This window comes from Salvia miltiorrhiza, chromosome 4 (genome assembly GCF_028751815.1).
Source record: "Salvia miltiorrhiza cultivar Shanhuang (shh) chromosome 4, IMPLAD_Smil_shh, whole genome shotgun sequence".
Lineage (NCBI taxonomy): Eukaryota > Viridiplantae > Streptophyta > Magnoliopsida > Lamiales > Lamiaceae > Salvia > Salvia miltiorrhiza.
Window position 1 is genome coordinate 5,658,983 of NC_080390.1, and position 20,408 is coordinate 5,679,390.

Below are 20,408 nucleotides of genomic sequence, written 5' to 3' on the forward strand. Positions count from 1 at the left end.
ATGCCTCTAGATTCCTGTAGTTAAATAATAGGGATGGACAACATTGGGGGATCTTCAGAATTTTAGAATTGTGGAAATTGATGTTCATTCCATGATATGAAAACTGTGGAATATTCAATTTTTTCCACATCTGCTAGAGAGAGAACGTGATAAACGGTGGAATTGAGCATTCATGTTCTTCTCCATCCTTGATGTTCTTAGATTTTGAGATGGGGGGCTGTACAGATGAAATATATTTCATTTGTTTTTAATATGTACTAGTAAATGACCCGTCGAATTTCGACGGAATCTATTAAAATATAAATTTATAAAATTGTTTAATATTATATTTTTTGTTTTATGAATTTCTTTTCACTAAAATAGAGAATTTAATAAAATTATTTTAAAGTAAAAGGCTGTAATATTTATTTGAAATTGATCTAATTTAAATGTTTTTATGAAATTTATATGTAAGCATAGTTTCAACCCACAAGATATTAAAAGAGAAATTGTAACAATTATTTGAAACGTACCTAAATTAGATGCCTATAGCTGGAACCAATAACTGAAAAAAAATAAGAAAAATAAATAAAATAAATAAAATCATTAATGACTTAAACTATCAAAGTTTGAATAAATTATTAAATTTGACATGTAGGGTTGTCCATGACTAAAAACAGATTTCGGTAGATATAATCCTACATTTGAAAGAGATTGTCCCTGATTTTTTTTCATAGCAAAACAAACACTCACAAAGAATTGTCTTCTCTAAAATCGAATTGAAAATTTAGTGAAATCTGATAGACTCATAATCATTCCAGCTATAGGAAACTATTTGCCCGCTTTTTTTCCTGAAATGAATTTGCCTTCAATTACGCGTTTCCCAAGTTTAGTTACTATTAGTTGCAAAGCTCATTAGATGGATCAATATTTTTAAAAAGCATGATTATGCATCCCTCTTAATTTCATGACTCGACAATCGTGAATACTTGATCGTGTTTAGATATTCATCCGAGAATACCTGTTCATCGAGGTCCACTTGTCCATCTTTTTTGCAAATGTTGTTTGAACTTAGGCAAACCCTTTCTTTGATAGACATTAAAGACATGGCGTCATCATTTATCGTATCAACCATCTCATTGGTGGGGGCCAAGATAGCTCTATTCTTAAACATTTATAGGTCAAATGCATGATATGTGTTTTTCACTATAGCTGTAATAAGATTTGTTGCATCACGTATAAGAATGTCTTCTGATAATGTCACAACAGATGGTATACCGAATCTAGAGCGTGTAGTACTGCCCCTAGACAACATTATTGATGCTATACCACTCGAAGCTACCTGGAGTACTACCCTTCCTACGTATGATCGAGTATAAGGTGTTCCAAATATGTATCTTTCCTATACCACTATATCCATATAGAAAGAAAAATCCTCCCTACACCACTATCAACCACGACCATTATTTTTGCATATGAATCTAAAATTCGTTGGAATAAGTTGATGTATATATTCTGCATATTAATGTAAAATTCGTTGGAGCATTATATTGTTATTAATTGTATAACTTGAAACTCAAAAAATGCATATTAATGTTATATTCGTTGGAGTAACTTACATATTTTATATAAGTGATACTATTGATTGATTTTATAGATTTATATATTATTGATTTTTATAAATTTTTTAATAGATGGAGTTTGATTAGAGTTGGAGATTGATTAGAGATATTGAAAAATATAAGAATGAATGAGAATTGAGAAAAATTGAAATAAAGCGATTATATGCCGCCACGTAGGATAGAGTTTATTTTACTTTTATATATATATAGATTTTTTTAATAGATGATGTATATGATCTGCATATGAATCTAAAATTCGTTGGAATAAGTTGATGTATATATTCTGCATATTAATGTAAAATTCGTTGGAGCATTATATTGTTATTAATTGTACAACTTGAAACTCAAAAAATGCATATTAATGTTATATTCGTTGGAGTAACTTACATATTTTATATAAGTGATACTATTGATTGATTTTATAGATTTATATATTATTGATTTTTATAAATTTTTTAATAGATGGAGTTTGATTAGAGTTGGAGATTGATTAGAGATATTGAAAAATATAAGAATGAATGAGAATTGAGAAAAATTGAAATAAAGCGATTATATGCCGCCACGTAGGATAGAGTTTATTTTACTTTTATATATATATAGATAGATTAGATTAGATTTAGGATGGGGGCTATGACTTCTAGATTATACGCATAATTCCTTTAAATTAATATTGATAAAGTTATTAACTCATTATAAATTTTAAATGAGTTTATAACGGTAAAATAGTACAATCATAATTATCTGTATTATTTTTTAAAATAAAGGGCTATAGTAAGAAATTTGGGGGCTGTGTTTAAAATTACTCATAAATAAATATAAATTTACTATTTGACCCTATAGACTAAAGTTCATAGCCCCAAATTAAATGTCCTACAGCCCATATTATTCCATGAGTAATCATCTTTCTTGTCTTGAACCCAACAGCCACAAGGTGAATCAGCAGTGGTTTCCCTCCGCAGCACTTGATAATTGTCTTGGTGATCTCACTTTTCCGGCCGTACAGCTTCCCATATACGTAATCGATCAGCGCCATCGCCTCGCCTTCTTCCAGCCTCCGTATCTCCACCTTGTGCTCCGTCATCTAGTGGAGCACCTCCTTCTCCGATGAACAAACCATCACCTTCTTATCCTTGTTTTTTTCTTTCACTCAGAGGTCCTCTAAATGGATGGATTTGGAGACCTGATCCATGATCAACACATATTTCTTATCACACAGAAATGTGGAGATTGTGTTTGCATTTGTAACTCTACTCTTGGAAGCGTCGTGATGTAGGGAGTAGTGCTTTCTTGAAAGGAAGGAGACTCCAGAGCCCATACTAGTAAGAAAATCGGTGGTGGAGAAAAGGAAGAATGGTAGTGCTTGTAGAGAAGGATAGTGTCGAGCAGGGTGATTAATTGTTTACTACTAGTATTTTATCACTTTAATTTAGGAGTTATGGGTTGTTGGGTGAAATAGTAAATTTATATTTATTTATTATTATTATTTTAACTGGAGGGCTATACTGAGTAAAACGGTGACTATGAATAGAATTACCTTATAATTTTCTTTAATACTCATGCCGAAAATAAATGAGCCATGAACATGGAGATGGAGGGAGTATTTTTTTCTCAAAAGAAAAACAATAAATTGTTTTTAAATGATTGTAAAATAACAGCTATTTCATCTTACTGCACATTTTCCGAACGAAACTCCAACAATTTATATCAATAACATCTAATATCTTATAAATTTTAAAAGAAACTTGTGAAAAATATAAGATGAAAAAGTATTGAATAAAATTTAAAAGAAACTTGTGAAATTAATAAAACAAGTTTTTTTCAAATAATCTGGTAGGACATCTGTTGATATCCAAAGTGTGAAAGAATGGTTTGAGTTCTTAATGGTATCGGACAAGATACACTAATCGCTGAAGTTAACGTAGATTTTAATCACTAGTCTATTATATAATAAGATTAAGCCTTAACCTATGTGGCATATCTAAAATCTCACCATTTCAAAATTTACATTTCAAAAAAAAAAAAAAAAAAAATAATCTTCATCATTTATTAATTAATTAACTATTACATTCTATATAAAGATTCATTAATCATAATAAATATAATTAATAATAAATGTATATATATATAATAATATTAACATTACATATAATTTAAATTAATAAATTTTATTATTTATTTTTTCTAGATAAAAATTAGATTTACATGTCTGATAAGAAAAAAATTATAATCTATATACGATAAATTATTTTAATTGAATGTTAGTGATTAGATGTATATTTGTTATTAATTTTATATTTCTCAATAGCGTACATATTATATGTATATGTTGCAATATATTATATTGTATGAATATATATATATAGATATATATATATATAGTAATATTTATATTCTTAATTTTCAATAAAATTAATTTTAAATTAAGTTTGAATTGAGACATGCACGTATATGTAAATTATAAACGGGTCCGATCATTGATTTACATGTTTGCATAATAAGGCACAAATTCTATAAACTGATTACTTTAAAACAAAATCTTATTTTATGTCTATCAAAATAATTAAAATTTTATTTTTATTTTTTATAAAATAAATCCATAGATTTTATTTATATAGGGAAGAAAAATATATTTTTCATTTCTGCATACTTTATTTGTTTCTGTTCGTCCATAATAATAATAATAATAATAATAATAATAATAATAATAATAATAATAAAGAACAATAGATAAAGAACAATAGAGGATATGATTTTAAAATATATTAGAAATCTTTAATCATGTATCAAATTTATAATAATCTCAATCGAGTGAAGAATTCATATAAATAATATATATATTGTGTATAAAATTTTAAAAGTAAAATTTGGATTCAACATAGATTTTTATGAAAATATATCAATTAAATTACTAAATAAATTAATACAATTTGAAATTGTGTCAACTTTCTTAAGCTACACACGAGATGATTTTGAAAACTTAGTTATGGTCTTTCAAATTTCAAACGAGATAATGTTCACGAGTCAATTTTATTCTTTCAATTTTCAGACGGAATGATGCTAAAACTCAAGATTTGAAGATAATTAATGTTCACGAGTCCATTTTATTCTTTCAAATTTCAAACGAAATGATGCTCGAAACTCAATTATGATATTTCAAGCTCCACATAAAATCATGCACAAAAAATTGTCATGATTTTTCAAGCTGCATACAAGATGATGTTTAGAAGTTAATTATGATCTTACAAGCTAAAGATGATAATGATCTTTAAAGCTACACACAAGATAATTCTTGTAACTTAATTGTGGTCATTCAAAGTTCAAATGGGATGATACTCACAAGTTAAATTTGTTTTTTTAAACTTCAAACGAGATGATTCTTGGAACACAATTATAATATTTAGAACTAATAATGCATAAAAGTTTGTCAATATTTTTTCAAGTTCCATACAAAATGATGTTTACAAGTTAGAAGCTCCAAATCATACAATCTCACAAGTCAATTTTGATTTTTAAAGCTCCAGATAGTGATGTTAAAAAAACTTGACGCATAAAAGTTCATTTTTTGTTTTTTAAGGTCTAGACGAGATGATAATCAAAAGTCTAATGTTCAAATGTTAGTTGTCGTCTTCCAAAATTTAGATTATGATATGATCCTACAAGGTTCAGACGAGATGATGCTCAGATGAAATAAAATTTTCAATATCGATACATTTTTAAAAATATTATTAAGTAAAAATCTACATAAAAAGAATATTTATTATTCTAACAAAAAGTTAATATTTAATTGAGGAATATGATTTAAATTAATATAATTTCAACTATATTAACTTAAATTAAATAAATTTAAAAATAATTTATATAATAAGTTAAAATAATTTCCCGTCGAATTTCGACGGGTTGCGCACTAGTATTTCCTAAAAAAACGTACAGTAATTTTTTTTTTTTCTGAAACGATAAAAAGGCTAAATACTATTAAGTATCGTAATTCATGTATTTTATTATATCGAATTACTGTTGTATGTATTTATTTACTTATCTGAATTATTTTTCTTATGATAGTGTTGCTTTAAAAATAAATGGTATTCAGTTAAGAGAGACTTTTTTACAACAATTCAAAAGAAAGTAAACTATTTTTATAATAGTACTTTATTACTCGAAGAAGATGAAGTCCTTGCGTAGGCGTATCTACCTTTTTTATTTTAATCACCGCTGCGGCATTTTACATTTACGATCAATATATATATATATATATATATATATATGTGTGTGTGTGTGTGTGTATACGCCTTCAAAATTCTCGTTCCTTCACAACTGCTTTCAGAAGACGACTCTTCCAGTTTTTGGCGGGAAACTTCACCAAAACCTCCAGCAGATCAACTCTCTCTTTCTCTCTCAGCCTAGCAGTAGTTGTGCTTTAATTTCGAGTGAATTTGAGGTATGGCTGTTTTAGCAATTGAAGCGTCAAGTTTTTTTGTTCAAAAAGCAACACGTTGAGGGCGAGCTGATCGCCGTCGATCGATGATAGTCTTTGTCTAAATCTGTGATCTCCAAAAGGAAGGAGGCAAATGCCTAGCATAAGAGTCTGCGCTCTCTTCAGACCTCTGAGTTCGAAGGAAAAGTCCGACCACGGCGATTCCACCAGCATTCACGGCATTGATTCTGATTCTTTTGTATTCAAGGTAGATCGGTTGTTACCTTTCCTATGATTACCTCTGTATATTACTTTACCTAATTGTAACAGTGAGGTAACCGCCTCTCTTAATTGCTTCTATAGTTTTTTTATCTCTATGTCACGGAAGAATGCATGATGAGATAACACACACAAAAGATATGTATATACATAGAGAGAGATGTATAGACACTCTTTGTTCTTTTTAAACAACAGCTTGAGTTAGGCACCTAAATTTATTTCTGTTACTAGATGCTATTGGAATGCTAACTGCGATTATTATTCATGTTAGCATGCTCATGTGTGCCTTGTAAAATTTGAGATGCGAACTAATATGGATCATAATCATGAAGGTAAAAAACTAATAGTTTCTGCGCGTGTGTTTGTGTATGTGTGTGTGTGTGTGTGTGTGTGTGTGTGAGAGAGAGAGAGAGAGAGAGAGATGATTATCTTTTATGCTTAGAAGGCCTGCTTTTATTAGATTCATGTAATGATACATTTGTGTTTATGCATCCTAAATGTTCTGAACGTTTTGTAGATCAACAGTTGTGCATCAGATATTGATGTGCTATACTGCTAATACTGCTATATCTTTTCCCCTAATAAGTATGAGTCATGGCTGAACATATGCTACGTTCTATAATCCACTGTAGGATGAGAAGGAAGAGGAGACTGAGTTCCACTTCGACAAGGTGTTCTTTCAAGGATCAGAGCAAGCTGACATATATGAATTCCTTGCATTACCTATAGTTAAAGGTAATCTATGACTGAATTTTATTAGTGAAACATCTTCGTCTTTTTGTATTACATTGTCTACAACTGATTTCAAAATCCCTTCACTAACTCTTATGGAACAGGTGTTGCTAGTGGAGTGAATGGGGCAATTATCACATACGGACAGGTATATTTTCTGCTTTGATATGGGAAAATTTGTCGAGGAATTCTCTGTTTATATCAGTCTAGGTATAAATGAAAATTCGTAATCCTTTCAGCTGGCCTGGGCGCTTCTAGTTTCCTTATCTCTAGTTAAATGTAGAGAAGATATGGTGGAAAGCAGAACGGTATACTATAGAATTCCAAAACGGACAACTCATTATAGTTCAATGACTCATTTTTTTATGCTGTTTTCATGTGTCAAAAGCTTATCTTTGTTTGTATGTTATCAGACAGGGGCAGGAAAGACTTACAGTATGGAGGTAATATGTTTGATAATGCACAGAAAATCCAATGATACATCATATGATACTCTCTGCTGGCCTCTTTTTTTCTTTTTTAACCCCTCAGGGACCAAACATCATTGACTGTGATGAAAAACGAAAAGGTTTACTACCAAGAGTGGTGGATGGGATTTTCAATGCTATCAAGCCTTCAGATGATAAAATCAAGTCCACAATCAAATTATCAATGGTATGAATCCTGATTAAACACTTTCTCTTAGTACTACTACATGCTCCCGGTCATGTTATTGATGTTCTGTTACACCTACAGGTAGAAATATACATGGAGAGAGTAAGGTTTGCATTACTTCCAAAGCATGAGCAACCACATCCCTGCCCTCCTTTTTTCGGATACTTTATTATGGAAATCACATTCATTCTGTACTTCTGATTACTCAGGGACCTTTTTGATCTATCAAAGGACAATTTACTGATCAAGGAGAACAAACTGCAGGGTATATTTGTGAATGGAGTTACAGAGGTAGTATTCCTTTCCCTTTCCTACTCCCAACTGGTTTAGCACAAGATTAACTTTTTTCCGGTTGCATACTTGGTGGTCCATCCTGTGATGGGGTTTCTTTTCAAGGAGATAAGGGGAAAAAGATCATTTGTCTGTGGTTTGACCTTCAAATTCTTACTGAACGGCTGTATTGCCTACAAGCACATGTTTAGCTCACTGTGACGACTAACTGAGATGGATGGTTTTATATACTGGGGTATTCATGAGCGACAGAGCTGTTAATTTCTCGAATTGTTTAGGTATATAGATGTATGTATTAGCATTCAAGTTGTTGAACGGTATTATATCAGAATGGGGCAGAAAAAGGTTCTATATAATTGTTTATATGCAAAATACCAATATATATGGATCTAAAGAAAAGCATTAAGCACATGATAACAAACTCAAATTTAACTGCCTGGAAGCAGAATGAGTGACATGAGTCAAAGTATATACTTTATACTTTCAAAGAAAGATAACAATTGCTTTCTTTGTTGTGCTGCTATTTTATTTTTTTTCCTGTGAGTTTCATCCATTTTGGATGTTATAATCGACTATCTAATTTTTTATGTTCAAAACTTTCATCAAACTCTGCAGATATCCATCTCAGATTCTGTAGAGGCCCTACGAACTCTTTCTGTAAGTTAAAAGTTTCTCAACTCCCTACTATCCTTGTCAATATAAGACAAATCTGACAAGACATCACTATGCAGACCGGCATAGCAAACAGAGCTGTGGGAGAAACTCGTATCCTTATCTTTGCACTTAAATCTGGTCCCTGTGTTCATAAGTTAACTTCTTACATTCCTCAAAGGAGCAGATTTGCACTTTAATTCTGGATACAATTGCTATCTGTTAGTGTAGTCTGTATTTAGTAACTCTTAACATGTATAGAAATGAATATGGCCAGCAGTAGAAGTCATTGCATATATATCTTTGTAATCCAGCAGGAAATTAAGAAGGAGAGAAGGTAACATACTACCAAAATTCAAATTTCCAGATAATTGGCATGAGTATTGATGTGTACTCATATAAACTCATAGGTATGGAAAGTTGATCCTTGTGGACTTGGCGGGATCAGAGAAAGCAGAGAGGACTGGAGCTGAAGGAAGAGTCCTTGAAGAAGCAAAAACCATCAATAAATCATTGTCAGCTCTTGGGAACGTGATAAATGCATTAAGCTCACCAGGGAAGGGGAACCACATACCTTATCGTGATTCAAAGCTAACGCGGATCCTACAGGATGCTCTTGTTAGTTCTTCATGTTAGCCTCGTCTAATTGTTAGTGCGGCAATTTATCAGACCGATAAACTTACCTAGTAGTTTGCAGGGAGGAAACTCCCAGACTGCATTACTTTGTTGTTGCTCGCCTAGTCCCTCAAATGCATCAGAAACCCTTTCCACTCTACGCTTTGGTGCAAGGTATGCAAATATTTCTGTAATGATTTCTATTCTCTGTTAATATCCTTAGTCCTCAAGGAATAAATATTGCATTTCAAAAACACAAGTAGACCAGTCTAGATGGCAATTCATATAATTCACCATGTAGATAATTTCCGTATAAGTTATTGATTTGAATTTTTGGGTTATAACTTGTGTGTTAGCTCCACATTTCCTAGTATGTAGTAACGTTTCCTTGAGCAGGGCAAAGCACATAAAGCAATCAGCACATGTTAGTGTAAAAGAAGATGAAGATACCAGCATTCCTGCAGACGTGTCCTCGACCCAAAATGAGTCTTCTGAGAGAATATTATCAAAGGTATATCTGGAGTCGCAGATTCATATACATTACTGTATCGAAGCAGTTTCATTTTTCATCATTTTAATCCAGTTGGCTGAGAGATTGGAGCCAGAAGATGTCCAACTACTTGAGCAGCTATTCATTCTGGAAGGAATTTTCTTTAATCCCAACTCAGTGGAAGAAGTGGAGTCAGCTTATGAAGATGTTACATCAAGAACAATTTCATCGCTGCAAAAAGCAGTTGAAGAGCTTGTTACTGCAGTTGACGAGGTGAGGCCCATGAATGTCATTTTGCACATCTAGTCGAGATTATGATTAACTAAGTTGGTAAAATATTGAGATTTGATGTTCTAAATTCTTGACAGCTTAAGAAGGAGAACGAGATTCTTAAAGGCCTCATCAAAGCCTGCTGATTACATGCTTGCTGAATCCGGGATTATTCAACACGGTAGCTTGTATGAATTTCGAATCTATTGCTTCCTTCCAAGAGCTCTAGGATGCTTTTTTTTGGCTGATCTGATATGATAGATGAATCTGCTTCAATAATAATAACTTTAGAAATCTCTCTCCGGCTCGAATTATGATTTTCACTAGTGAAAAATTTAGGCATGGTTGTGTTTTTCTCAACCAAATAATTTTTTTTTTTTAATTTGGGAAGAGGGAGCAGTAGAATTTAAACCTTAAGCCTCATTGTTTACAGGTTGAAGTCTATGTTTCCTTAGGGACTCAACCAAATAAGTTATCCGTTTTCTTTTTCTCCTTTTTATAATTACAACTGATTTCTATAAATTACTATAAGAACTAAAAAAAAATTGAACGCCTGAAGTCATCATTTCGATGTTAAACAATTTACCAAAAAAAGAGAAAAGTTTTTTATTTAAAAATTACAGTAATTTTATTTTAAAACCTAAAGTATCGAAAGAGTCGCCGCTGGAAGTAAGAGAGCATAGATTTATTAAAAAAAATGAATTTTAATAGGACTAATGTCAAATTGCATATTTTTCATTCAAAACTACTTTGCAAGACCATTGGTCTTGATTTTCTTTTCTTATTTCTTTTTTCTTTTTAGGGTGTGTTCTCTTTGATTGTAAATTTATCATGGGAAAATGAAGGATAAATAAAATTTCACTATTTAAATCGTTCCTTTCTTTTTCCTCATTTCCTATTTGACACTTACTCATTCTTCATTTACATTACAAAAGAGGGATTATCTCTCATTTGTAGTGAAAATGAGAAATGAGTAAGGGTTAAGTAGGAAATGAGGGAAAATAACTGAAGAATTTAAAGAGTAAAATTTGAATTATCTCTTATTTTTCCATGATAAATTTACAAAAAAAAAAAAAAAAAAAAAAAACAACGCACCCTTATGAGAAGGTAGTTTCACATTTTGAACATTGCAATACGGTCTCATTTATAAATACTACTCCTAATAGATTAAAGGAGTAATGGTTTGTAAATATCTCAATTTTACTCAAATTTTGATTTTGCATTCCAACTTCAAAATCTAACTCCAAATACTTAAACTTTATATTCTTTATGATTTTGCATGATTGGTTGATTATAGAAACAATGTAGCTTCATACTTTCGAAACAACGCCGTTTTATTTTAAATTCTTAGTTTCAGTATTTAGAGCATTTAAGCTACAATTCAAAGCATATTTTGCAGAACAGAGTAAAGAGTTGAGCTAAGAACTAAAGCAAAAAATAGAGCAAAGCAACTGCATCGTTTCTTACTTATTCAAAACACCATATAAATGTGCTTAGTAATAAACATGTCAAATTTGACTCATCGAAAATATTTACCGCGTGCAAAATTGGAAAGAATTTAAAATTGAAGTCCTCTGAAACAAATTCAATAGTTCAAATGTAGAACCAGAATTTGAGCAAAATTGGAGTATTTATAAACTAATACCCCTAGATTAAAATCGTTGGGATCGTGATGCAAAAGACGTCGTTCATATAATACGTGGAAAATTCTTATATACATATACATGTATTCCATACATGGATTTATACTTTATAGTGACAATAGCATCTCAAAATAATAGCAACAACAAGATCATCAAGTCAATAAATACAATTGCCCATACTACTAAGTAATGTGGAAGCCCAAACAGTATATGGCCGATAATTACATACCAAAACAGCCGTTGACAACAGCAAGCATCAAAACCCATCTATTATAAATTATAGTTAATAGAGACGAATGTTAGTTTGCAACTAAAATTTCATAGTACTAGTAATTATCAACTGCAAAATGCGAGATTTTGGATCAGACGACGCAACGATAAGATACTAGAGAATGAGGAATGCCATCAGCATAAGACACCTTCACCACCTGCCCTTTCTCTAAACCATAGTACCTTGCAATTGCATCACTTTCAAGCATCATAGGAAGCTGCCAAACACACCAACACTAACCAGTTAGCCACCATGATAAACTCACTTATACAGTTATGTATAAACATTCATCAAAACATGTACACTCAGTTGATCATCATATAAAACTTGTTATGTTAATAAATATCGTAGCCATTTCTTGATGTGCAATTTTTTAACAACCTTGAGGCATATTGGGGATAGTCCTAAATTGACATTGAACAAAAGATAGACCGCACCTAAGCGAGCAACATAGTGTTGTCACTAATCACTATACTTTCAAAGCAGGCTTCATCTCTCAAAAACTTTCAATGATAATCAAGCCCAAGAAAACTTAGAATGCTTGCAAGTGTGTAAATATCTTCTCCCTAAGTTGTAAACCAGCAAAAGTATTTTGAACTCCACGTCTTGATTGGATTTATACGTATCAAAATAACCATAGAATAACCAAAATCCAAGATATACCTGTTTATCTTCAATCTCATATTGCTTCAAAAGCTTATTCTTCTCCTCAAGAGACAGAATCTCATATTTCGGCTCCAGAAAATGCTTTGAGATGTTAACCAACAAATCAGTAATCTGAAAAGGGCAATGAATCACATGACAATAGATATACAAATCTCAGCTTGAGCTGCAAAGCATTTATCCATTATACTCCCTCCGTCTCACAAAAACATGAACAAAGAGAAATGCACGGGTTTTAAGAAATGTTAGTTGAGAGTTAAAGTGGAAAATGGGTCCCACTTTTGAAAGGTGTTGCGAGAGTAATGAATTAATTACGGAAAAGTAGTGGTGGGCCATGATGTACTAAAATGGAAAGGTTCATGTTTTTGTGAGACACCCCAAAATGGAAAAACGTTCATGTTTTTGTGAGACGGAAGGAGTATATCTTATCAACATTGCATGATGTCACTGGTGTTCCTATTTGTGCCTTAAAACCATACTCAAACCCATAGTATATAGTTGCAGTTAACGAACCAGAAACGTTTCCACTTTCACCGGATACTCGTCCAAAACCTTTTGAGCATAGGAATTCATCTTGCTTTGCACGATTAGTATCACCTTATCCAGCATTTCTTTGTTCACAATCTGACTCAATATACCAACGGCATGTTGTTTTCTCGTCTGAAAACCTTCACAGAATATGGCCAGAATCTAAACCAAAAAGGAAAAAGCTTAATGCAAATGCACCATACAAGAAAAAAAGCTAGTCACGAAACAAGCTACTCAAAGAGCTCAATAATTATTAATTACTTACTGACAAAAACTACCAGATTATGAACATACAGTGAACTTATTACCTGCATCACTGCATGCTACAAATATCTTAGTATTTCCTAAATGTGCTTTCCATTTGAGTGCTAAAAGCTTACTACCATCCTAAACATTTTGTGATAGGACCTTGAAATTTTTAACGCCTTCTAAATCCAAAAACATACAACTAATAATTTATAATCACTGGATCTTTGTCTAGAAGCTTCGATTTGAGATCCTGCGATTTTATTTTATTTTAAGAGTTTTTAGATCACCAATTCCGTTTGGCTTCACCCTTTTCCCTCTCAAAATCATGGCTGTGTATAATAAACGTGAAATACAACGGAACACTAGACCTTAAGCATCATCACAACAGATTTCAACCAAAACACAAAGCATCATTACAAACCTAAGAACCATAACTTTTTTTTAAAAATTACAAAATCATAACTCTAGCTTTAAAAATGAAATGAGTAAAATCATAGACAAAAACACATTGATAACTTCTTCTTCTTTTTCGTAAAATACAGAAAGCAGCACAGACAAATATTTTGAAATAAACCTAAGAAAGTAATATACCTTTCTGGAAGGATGAGAGGCACGGTGAGCGGTGATGCGTAGGCGGTCGGCCTCCGGATGGTTGCCGAACTCGGCGCGGAAGTCGGCGAGGGAGCGGCGGAGTTCCGCGTGCATGTCGGGCACTTGGTAGCCTCTGTCGCTCAGCATTTCCATGATAGTCCGCCGCGCCAGGTAGTAGCGGCGGCTCTCTACGCTGCCGTTCTCCACCAAACTTTTTATGCACACTTTCTGCATTTTGCTTGATGTCTCTCTCTTTTTTTTGAAACCGTGATTTCTCTCTCTCTTTCTCACTCTATTTGTGTGTGTGTGCAGAGGAAAGAGTATAAAAGAGGAGGTGCAGTAGAGAAAGATAGGGTGATCAACGGCGGGACTGCAGAGTATGTCGTTTCAGCTTTCCATATAAAAATTTCGCTGCGTGCTTTTTTAGTTTTTGGCGGTAAGTTAAGTACATGCCCTATCGTGGTATCTCAATTCGGTGTCACGTTGATGCCACATCAATAATTATATTTACGGTCTAAATAAAAATACTAAAAATAATAATTACTCTATCGATTCCGATTCCGGTTCCGGTTCCGGTTCCGCTATTCATGATACATTATTCTTCGATACAGAAATTAAGGAGAATCAAATTAGGTGAATAAAAGGTGTGGTCCAAATATTTAAATTTGTGATTAAAGAATTATTAATTATTTTTAGTTTTATTTTCAAAAAAAAATATTTTTATTTTACCAATATCAAAATAGACTTTATCTTTTTCTTTATCAATTTAATTTTTAATAACCTATATTTTAATTAATCAATTCATAAAACATGTACACACTGAAAATCAAACTAAATCCCTCAAATCCTCTATATTTTAATTAATCAACTAGTACATTCTCACGTGCAATACATGGCGATCATCAAAATTAAACGACATGTTTAAATAAATAAATATAAATATTGAACAGAATCAAAATATAAGCAAATGTTAAATATATTTTAAAAATAAAATAAAACAATCTACATCAACTACTCAATAAAATCCGAATTTGAAAATGTAAATTTTCAACTTTGTATAATATTTAATGATAATTATAGCAATCAAACAATTAAAAATTATTTGATAATGCAATTAGCATTACACATTATTAGTATAGAGTATTATGTGTCATAATAAATAAATAAATATTTTCATACACCAACATGAATTAAAAGTCATATTTAAAATTATATTTTTAATATATATATATATACATATATATATATATATATAATTATTAATCTACAATGTTATATTAAAATTAATACAAAAAAATATTTTTACAAGAATGTTATAAAATGAATCAATATGTTTTCCTTCACCTTTAAAATGTATATTGAATATTTACTTCATAAATCAAATTTCACAATTTTTACGAAGTGAATGGTATTTTGGGAGATGGACTAAAATTAATAATAAAAGAATAAAGAAAAGTATGTTCAACATTAATAGAAAATAGAGAAAATAAAAATTATTACAATTTGAATGAAAAGAGGGAAAAAAAATTAGAATTTGGTATGTGCGAGATATGATCCCAAGGAAGCTCATATGGACGCTGCAAAGCGTATTCTAAGATATCTCAAAGGCACGCCCAACATAAGACTGTGGTATCCAGCTGACGATGACTTCAAGCTTACCAGATACTCAGACTCAGATTTTGCAGGATGCAAAATCGATCGGAAATCAACTTCAGGAACATGTCAGTTCCTAGGCAACAAGCTCATTTCTTGGTTTTCAAAGAAGCTGACTTCAGTCACCACTTCTGCAACTGAAGCTAAATATGTTGTTGCGGGAAGTTGCTGCTCACAACTCCTATGGCTAGTCCAACAACTAAAGGACTACGGGATCGACGAAAAAGAAGTTCCCATCTATTGCGACAGCTCTAGTGCTATTGCAATATCTCATAATCCAGTTCACCACACAAGGGTCAAGCATATCGCAATTCGTCATCACTTCATTCGTGACCATGTGGAAAAGAATAACGTTTCAGTTGAATGGATTCCGACCGCAATTCAGAGACAGACTTGCTGACCAACGCTCTTCCAAAAGATAGGTTCAACGATCTTTGTGGAAGGATCGGCCTCATCAACCTCGAAGAATGACGATGCTCTTGAAGATTTCAAACTGCAATCACGACGACTGTTGTTCAGACAACAGGTGCTCCTCAACTGATGATGTGGCAACCAAAGAAGATAAGTCTTCATCTGAGGGAGAACCTCTTTAGAAAAGTCAACAAAAGTCGTGGTATCGACTGGCTACAATGATCAGTCGACTAGTAAGTATCTTTATATATCAGTTAAATTCAGTTATGAGTGTTTAAAATATTTCTCTAACTGATCAGTTGCTTTTAAAATGCTTTAATTGATTGTTGGAAAGTAAAATGAAATATCCGAGAAGGACAAGTACCTCAATTATGTTTAAAAATATTTTAACTTGTCCTGATCCTTTATTTTGATCAAATCCAACTATTGTGCGTCTGGAATTAAAATCTTGAAAATCTCTTTGATTTAACAAATTGCGATGATTTTTATTCTTTTTTCTACCTTTTTTAAGCTTTCGTCCTCTGCAGTGACGGCAGACGTGAAAAATTTCTTCAAAATGCTTTTAGGCACAAAATTCGAACAACATTTCATCTTCCTTACTTAGTATTTTATATACTTTACACTTGCAACTTTTCTTCATCACAACTAACAACTCTCCATAGACACTTATGTGAGAACACTTTTCAAAAGTTGCAGAAAACTTTCGTTCCGACAATGGAGAGATCAATGACTACGAAGTCATGGAGTGGGAAAATGATGCTCGCACACTTGGTCAACGCCGGACCTTTCTACTGGATCACAACACTTCTCTGAAGTCAAGCTTGTTTCTACTCTCACTTGTATCCAGCGACAAGAGTGTCTTCCATCCTAATGCCAGGCGCCAAGAAGCTTCTAAGCTTCAGGAGGTCATCAAGATCATCTCACATATCTTGCCCACCTCCATGGCATGCAACAACAACGAGCTCTCTCTCGTTGTCTGCCGGCATCTCCAACCGCACATGGTCGTCTCAACATAGACCTCGTACTGGAAAATCGACAGTGCTAGTCCTCACGAATATCACTGATTCGATTTTCGCCTCTCACACCCATCTCACGTACTCTCCCTCTTTCTCTATCCTATTTATCTCTCTCTCTCCATCTTAAGCCCCTCTTCCTCCCTTTAAGGTCTGTATGCATAGCCGCTTTACATGAATATCTCCAAAGAGTTGTGCATACCTACATTTTCCCCACCCCTCTTCTCCTCACAAACACTTCTCTTCCCCACATCCACGCTCTTCTTCTCCTCATCAACCCTCATCTTCTCCATCTCGAAGCCTCTTCCTCTTCTCCGCCTCCCTCATCATCTCCCTTTCCATTAGCGTCTTCCTCTTCTACATCTCTGTACTCACACTCATCTCGAATCCTCTCACGAGATTCTGAGACTCGGAGTCGGGTACCTTCTTATCATAGCTTCCATCATTAGCTCTCTCTTTTTGATGTTGCCAAAAAGAGGGAAAGTAGAAGTCAGAGAAAAATCTTCTCAAAGTTGGTTCTCTGCATCTTCTCGAAAGGCTGAAGTTGGTAAAGCAAAAGGATCACCAGAAGTTCAAGGATGACAAACCAGTAAGACCTCGAGTCAATGGAAAACAAGTAAAAAAGAAACAAGCTTAGGAACATGAAGATGAAGATGAAGATCAAAGGCGAAGTACAAGGCGCAAACAGGCAGACTGCTGGAGTCCATGGGTTTCCATGTGTTTTTATGCTTTTACTCATTTGTATGTTCTGCTCTGTACCTCTACTGATTTCTCATCAGTTATCTTAAAAGAAATGAAATGAAGTTCCCTTTTGATCTCAACCTTAAGACAATACCTTTTTGTCCAGGCTCTGATTATTTACTTTAGTAATGTTTTCATTTTGTTCTTTTTGAACTGTTGTGTTTTTCCTTCGAATGCAAGTTAATAGGTTATCTTGTTAAGGGGGAATAGTATTCACCCTGTTTAGTAACTTGTTGTTCTTGTTCAGTCTTTTCTTATCTTAGAACTGATGTGTGGTTTTGGCATCATCAAAAAGGGGAAAATTGTTGGAAACCTAATGAAATATCCTAATTCTAGTTTTGATGATACCAAAATCCTTAGGTTTCAATTGCAATAGACTAGAACTGCTCGAACTCAACTGTTAGAGTTCTTTTTCTAGTTTAACTGTTGTTCTGAAGACTGAAGTCTGAAGCCGGTGGACTGAAGACTGAAGCCGGTGGATGTAACGATGAAAGACAGAGTTAAATACTGATATTTGACTAACTAGCACAAGAATCAGTTACAACTGATTACTTAATGCGAGCCACGTGGATTCAGCGGACTGATACTAAAGTCAAGTATCAGTTAAACATTCTTCCTCGGACTGAAGCTCCAAAGCTTAAAGGAAGTCACGCACTCCAGAAGTACAACCGCATTAAATGCAGAGATTTCAAAGATCGTCCTTTCTCTGCAGAGCCTTCCCTTTTGGTGATTATCTTTTTAGAGGCGTCGTATCTCTTGCTCTCAAAGTAGCCGTTCTCATCAAACAAAGGAACCTTAAAGATTGAAGCCTCAGCAAAGTTCAAATCTATTTCCAACGGATGAATTCTTGAAGACCATTTCAGCCAACGGATCTATTCAAGACCTCTCCTATAAATAGAGCTCGAGGATCAATTCAATCTTCACCGATTCAACTACACAAGCTGAAACGCTGTCGAATTCGTTATTCAGTAATTCAAAGTCATTCCAAAGTTTGAATCGAAGAAGAGAATCACAAAGCCAAAAATCAATCACTGTTGATTACATACATTCTCTTAGAACTTAGGCGAATATTGTATATCCAAAGCCTAGTTATAGCTGATTACAGAGAACTTGTTCTTTATAATCTAGTTGGCAAGTATTCGAACCTCTTTTCAACCGACCGAATCGAGAGTTTGAGTCGAGAGGAGTTCAGACCAGTATTCTGACTCCAAGAGATCTTAGTCTTTGCAGAAAGGCATAATGTTGTCTCAGTGAAGCTAAGAGTGAGAAATCCAACCCAGTGTGTTGGTACTGAAGATTGGATTTTCGGTTGTTTAGGTTTGTTGTGCACCCGTAAGCACAAGCCTAGTGAAGTTATCAGTATGATCAACTGACCGTGGATGTAGGAAGTGTTTTCCGAACCACTTAAAAATCTGTTTGTTGTTTATCGCTTTCAATATTTACTTTCCTTATCTGTGCACAAACGTTTTATCAATTAAAACTGATTAATAGCAAAGTAAAACTCAAATCTTGACAACTTGCTTAATCACAAAGGCTATTTCGAAAGAAAAGTTTTCCGCTGCCAGTAATATTAATCGAACTGATATATTTGCGAATAGTCAGTAAGATTCATATTACTCATATGTTTTACAAACTCGACTGAAGCCTACGTGGATCAGTTAAAGTCTTTGACTTAACTAATATATCTTACTGAAGAGTGTTCGGTATCAGTCGCCAACCAAAGTTTCACTAATATCTTTTAACTGAAAAAGATTGTGTCAGTTTGTTTTCGTTTGAAAAATAGCCTATAGGTGTATCCCCCCTCCCATACACCTATTCGAGACCCCAAGGGACCTAACAGATGCTTTATATATCCATTTGAGAGCTTTATTAAGCGGTTTATAATTTATAACAAGTCCTCTTGTTCTTCTTCATTAAGAAGTATATTGCATAAAGCTTTTTTTAAATCTCTATCAATATTGAGATTATTAATCTTTTTCTTAACAAAACATATATATATATATATATATATATATATATATATATATATATATATATATGAACGGGTTCAACAAGAACACAAGTAATTGCAAAGTATAGAGTCACAATCTCGTTCGTTGATTTCGTGAGATCTGACGGTAGTGATTAAATTTCTTTATATGCATACGTTTATTTGCTAAAGGACAATTTGGTATTTTGATATTTTATGTAACCGTAAGTTACTATCATTATATCATATCAAATCTTTTTTTCTTATGATAGATTTGCTCGATAGATACGGTATTGAACATTTGACAATTAACTCGTATTTCATACGGTGCGAACCGTAAACCTACCGTCTTTCACAACATATAGCAGTTTCATACTCCATTGAAGAACAATTGCAGAAAGGTATTATAATAACATTACATAAATGCAATTAATGATCATAATTTTGTTGGCGATACCAACCACCAACTTTATTGATTCATCGAAAATCTCCTGAACTCATAAAGGTATTAAATTATTTATAAAAAAACGAATGAAATAATATTTGTTAAAATCACGTTCCTTATTGGAACTCCTAGTTGTCATTAACTTTATTAAAATAAAATCATTTTTTTATTAGTCTATGAAATTTAAATCTATCATATAAAATTGTAGTTATGTATACCTTAAACAAATGTATTTAA

The 20,408-nt window shown here is 32.8% G+C and overlaps 2 protein-coding genes across 5 annotated transcripts; one reads left to right on the top strand and one right to left on the bottom strand.

The window, feature by feature from the left end:
• Positions 1-5,893: 5,893 nt before the first annotated feature.
• On the top strand, positions 5,894-10,290 carry LOC131022395 (kinesin-like protein KIN-1). Of its 4 annotated transcripts, none has more exons than XM_057951849.1 (16): positions 5,894-6,036; positions 6,156-6,280; positions 6,924-7,026; positions 7,128-7,171; positions 7,437-7,466; positions 7,555-7,677; positions 7,759-7,784; positions 7,887-7,968; positions 8,584-8,625; positions 8,700-8,733; positions 8,881-8,956; positions 9,030-9,237; positions 9,317-9,408; positions 9,631-9,745; positions 9,818-9,997; positions 10,093-10,290. In XM_057951849.1, the coding sequence occupies exons 2-16, from the start codon at positions 6,167-6,169 to the stop codon at positions 10,138-10,140; spliced, it is 1,317 nt and encodes a 438-aa protein (XP_057807832.1). In that variant the 5' UTR covers positions 5,894-6,036; positions 6,156-6,166; the 3' UTR covers positions 10,141-10,290. The 4 variants fall into 4 exon arrangements, with proteins under 4 accessions (XP_057807832.1, XP_057807833.1, XP_057807834.1 ...); XM_057951850.1 differs by having other exon boundaries at positions 5,910-6,036; positions 6,127-6,280; XM_057951851.1 differs by having other exon boundaries at positions 5,912-6,036; positions 6,160-6,280.
• A 1,484-nt stretch (positions 10,291-11,774) lies between these two features.
• On the bottom strand, positions 11,775-14,351 carry LOC131022397 (DNA-directed RNA polymerase V subunit 5C-like). The gene is made up of 4 exons (XM_057951853.1): positions 13,940-14,351; positions 13,085-13,261; positions 12,572-12,685; positions 11,775-12,125 (listed from the first exon to the last, which is right to left on the bottom strand). Exons 1-4 carry the CDS (start codon positions 14,171-14,173, stop codon positions 12,000-12,002), a joined length of 651 nt encoding a protein of 216 aa, XP_057807836.1. The 5' UTR covers positions 14,174-14,351; the 3' UTR covers positions 11,775-11,999.
• Positions 14,352-20,408: the final 6,057 nt, after the last annotated feature.